Here is a 4,627-nt window from a genome sequence, read left to right as displayed (position 1 = left end):
GACATGGCGCTTCCTGAGTTATCACACACACACACACACACACACACACACATACACACACACACCCTCCATAAACATGTTCTCCCTCATGGCCATACCAAATGTGGGTTGCTACGATAAAAGAAAATAAAACTTGTAATCCAGCTTATCAACAATGATGATTATATGCCTTGCTCCCTCCTAACGAGGCCACACTCCTCCTGTGCTAAGGTTCAGCCCAGCTATATGGTTTGTTGTGCCAGGTAGCGCTCCTGCATATATTTCTTCCAACACCACCCCACCCCCACCTCCCCCCATGCTCATATGCTCCTCCGATAACTGTTCTCCTGGCCTTGGGGTCTGTGAGGACCACTCAGGGCATTTTTGCCACCATGCAGATTCCAGGGCCTTTGTTGGATCAAGCCACTGGGAAGGAGCCCCAGGGACCTGTTTTTTCCAACAAACTGAAAGTGACTAGCTCCACTCACAACCCAAAGATTCCACGGGGAACTATAACTGAGGAGGAACATAAGGGGAAAAGAGGCCAACAGGGCCCTTTAAAATGCACTATTAGGGGCAGAATTATTCTGGTGCTAACAGAAAGAAACAAAGACAGAGAGGGCAAGCACGGTTTATTGCGGAACGTGCTCAAGCCGAAAGGCCAATCTCAGCTGCCCCTGGTACCCCTGTGTCCCAAGGCTTCCGCCAGTCCCCTACTGTGCTCAGAGTTTTCTAAAAACACTTCCTCTCCACCACAGTTGGCCCATGCTCCTTGAAATCAGCAGAGGTAACCCACATCTGCTTGAAATTACTCTGAGAGCTCATGACAGACGCGCCGATCCACCCGGAGAAACACCTGTCAAGGGAAGCAGTGATCTTGATGGGGCTCCCTTGGGGAGCTACCAGCTCCAGTTCTTTCAAGAGGCGTTCCTCGAAACCAGGGAACAGAGTGGACCCCCCAGCCAGCACAATATCCGCAAAAAGGTTGGTCTGGATGTCCATGTCACACTTCAAAATGCTACTCTGGATCATTTTTGAGATCCCAGGGCTGTGGATGCCCAACTGATCAGGAGCAAAGAGGGCCTCGGGCACTTGGTACAGTTGATCTCCAATGTTGAAGACAGTCCCGTCTGGCAGTCTGTATTCTCTCAGGAACTCCTCAGGCTTCTTGCATTGTTCCTTCTCTGGATCGTAGGCCACGTAGCACAGCCTCTCTTTGATGGCGTGCACCAGGCTGCTGTTGAACACGCAGGGATTGTTGTTTCTGTTGGCTAGGAGGAGCTGGGAGAGGTGCTCTGTGAGATCTCTTCCGGCCAGGTAGAGCTTGTTGGAGGCATGAGGCAGGGGGTAACCCTCAAAGATCGGGACAGTGCAAGTGACCTCAGCTCCACTGTCCAGTACGAGGCCGGTGACACTGGCAGAGGCATACAGCACTCCCACCGTTTGATTACACGGATAAAAGGCAGGCACATTGAAGGTCTCAAACATTACTTCTGCCATCTTCTCGTGGCTCTGCCTTGGGGTTAAAGGGGGCTCGGTCATGAGCACGGGCTGCTCGCTGGATTTCACGCCGAGCTTATGCTCAAAAAGATGTTGCCAAAGCTTCTCCATGTCATCCCAGTTTACGACCAGGCCACGCTCAATGGGGTAGCGCAGGTACAGGACCTCATTCTTGGGTGGGGCTTCACCCTTGACGGCATAGTTCTTTGGATTGCCGCCTTCGGAAGACAAATTCAATCTCGGGTGCCTCACGACAGAGCGGATAATGTGGCGAGGTCTAGTCTCCCCAGAGAACCCTAGTTTACAGAGTCCAGAGCCATTGTCAAAAACCACAGCGGGAGTGTTGAAGCTGTACGGATTCAACATGTCTACCACAGCTTCCGCTAAGCTCCTCCCAAGTTTCAAGAGAACCCTAGAGCAGCTTCGGATAGCTTGAAGGTCACAGGTTTCCACTGTCCTCAGGTTGTCCCCCAGATGGAACTACAAGACTCTGCTCAAACCCCGAGGAAACACAACTTTACCCCATGAATGTGTCCTCCTCCTCTTGCCGGGCAAAATGTCTGCTGTGGCCTTTTCAAGGATGGTTACCTGCTGTGTAACAATGTAACCTAGCAACCATTGCCCTCAGCAAGCACCAGGGAGACCTTAAAGGGGCAAGGCTCTGACCCACCAGCACATCCTGCTTAGTGAAATATGAAACAGGAAAAATTAAACCATTTTTACCTATAGGTGGCTTTCAAAAATCCTGTGACTCCAAAGCAGAGGCCTGTCTTTAGGATATGTCCCAGCAGTCTCTCTATTAGATTTATATCCCAAATTAATCAGAAGCCAAAGAATAATATATGCATGCTCATGTTCATCACAGAAAGCCTCTGTCACCAACTGGTTCTGGACAGTGGACCTGGGGTCACTGAGCCGGGAGAGGTGCTCTGTGAGATCTCTTCCAGCCAGAAAGGGTTTGTTGGAGGCATGAGGCAGGGGGTAACCCTCAAAGATGGAGACAGTGCAAGGGACTGTCATGAACATGAGCATGCTTATACCTATTATTCTTTGGCTTCTGATTTATTTAAGTTATAAACCTAATAGGGAGATTGCTGGGTCATATTCTAATTCTACTCCCAATTGTTGGAGGAAGTACCATCCTCTTTTCCATAGTGGTACAGTTTCACAGTCCCACTAGCAATGTATAAGGATTCCAATCTCACCGAATCCTGTCCAGAATTTGTTACTTCCTGTTTTGTTTTTCACTTTGCTATTGATGACAATTTGCTGTGAATTGTGGTGATGCTGGAAGGTTTGTCACTGGTATTTTAAATATTGTCAGATAGTAATGTTGTGGCTGTTACATAATCTCATGTCAATTTGAGCGAAGGTGTGGATTCTAGCCTGTTAATTAGGTTACAGCTTGATGACCTCATTTGAAAGAACAATGGAAATAAGTAGCTCACTGGAGGACAAACCCACTCTCTCTGCCTTCCCATTCCTTCTGCTGAGATACTCAAAGAGCTGGAGGAGACAGGTGGAGAACCACACCAGAGTTGAGATGCTTCCACTGCCACTGGATCCACAAGATCTACCCACTTGTCGAAGTTCTTCCTGCATTTGACATCATTGCATGTGCTGCACGAGTCTGAGGAATTTATGGACTAGTATCCGATATATGTGCTAATATCGGACTTATGGACTTGACCTGGACTGGGCCGGGATGTTTTCTTAATATTCAATTACTTTTTAACATAAATTTCTCTCTAACATAACACATATATGAATGTCTCTGGATTTGTTTCTCTGATCAACGTTGACTAACACAAACATCCTAAGGCATGGAAACAGAACTTTATCAGAGACAGTTCCAGAGAATGATAGTATTATTAACAACAGTAAAAAGATGGAAACAAACAGATTGTCTGTCAATTGAAGAATGAATAATTAAACTTTGGTTCATGCATATGGTAGAATATAATGCATCCCTAAAGAATAATGATGAAACTATAAAATATCACACAACATAAACAAGTTTGAATGATATTATGCTGAGCAAAGTTAAGTCAAGAACCCAAAGAAAATACTGTATAAGGAAAATGTTTCAAGAAAAATATTTTTACCACAAAATAAGCATAGCATGATGGTAATGATGAAATCATAGTGAGACAGGAGGGAAAGGACACGACAGGGGAGGAGAAAAGTTCATAGAAGATTAGAATTAAACAATAATTGAACTGTAAAATATAAGACAATAAAATGGCAAGTACCTATAAAATAGAACTTATTAGAAATTACCAAAATAGGAAATCTGAATAGACCACATGTTAAAATTCTATAACTAAGAAAATATTTAAGCTAGATTGGCATATCCACTACATTCAAATCCTTTTTAAGGAACAAGAAATACATGTTTTATACAGCCTTTTATGAATAATGAAAATGGACATACAATTTAAGTCACTTTATCGGAGTTAGTGTGATCTTGATATTAAAATCAGACAAGGGTAGTACAAAAGGAGTTACTTACCACTGACACAAAACTCATAATGAAAACATTTTTAACACAGTCAATACTGTATTAAAATTATGTATCATCATCAATGCTGGGATCATCTGGACAATGAAAGTCTGTTTTAATATCTAAAACTCTACTAATGTAATGTACAACATTAGAATATTGAAGGAAGAAGAAAGAAGAATGTCAATAGGAACTGGTTTCCAGGCATCACCATTCTGAACTGGCTTTATATCTTGGGCTTAGTGACACTACATAGCGAAAGGAAATGTATTTTTTTTCACATTCTTTCTATAAAATGTTTTAATCGTTTTATTAGGGGCTCATACAACTCTTAACAATTATGTAAAGCACATTTGTACATTCATTGCCCTCATCATTCTCAAAACATTTGTTCTCCCCTTAAGCCCCTGGCATCAGGTCCTCATTTTTCCCCTCCCTCTCCCTCCCTCATGAGCCCTTGATAATTTATAAATAATTATTTTACCATATCTTGCCCTGTCCGATGCCTCCCTTCACCCACTTCTCCACTATCCATCCCCCAGAGAGGGAGGTTGTATGTAGATCCGTGTAATCGGTTCCCCTTTCTCCCTCACCTTCCCTCCATCCTCCCAGTATGGACACTCTCACCACAGGTCCTGAGGGGTT

The 4,627-nt window shown here is 44.2% G+C and overlaps 1 protein-coding gene across 1 annotated transcript; it reads right to left on the bottom strand.

The window, feature by feature from the left end:
* Positions 1 to 711: 711 nt before the first annotated feature.
* Positions 712 to 1,845, bottom strand: LOC101640101 (actin-related protein T1-like). Its single transcript, XM_004713065.1, has one exon. It carries the CDS (start codon positions 1,843 to 1,845, stop codon positions 712 to 714), a length of 1,134 nt encoding a protein of 377 aa, XP_004713122.1.
* Positions 1,846 to 4,627: the final 2,782 nt, after the last annotated feature.

Source organism: Echinops telfairi, unplaced genomic scaffold, assembly GCF_000313985.2.
Source record: "Echinops telfairi isolate 266 unplaced genomic scaffold, ASM31398v2 ScPeMD7_6080;HRSCAF=6971, whole genome shotgun sequence".
Taxonomy (NCBI): Eukaryota; Metazoa; Chordata; class Mammalia; order Afrosoricida; family Tenrecidae; genus Echinops; species Echinops telfairi.
Note: the sequence above shows the minus strand (reverse complement) of the source record. Positions and strands in the feature narration are given on the sequence as shown.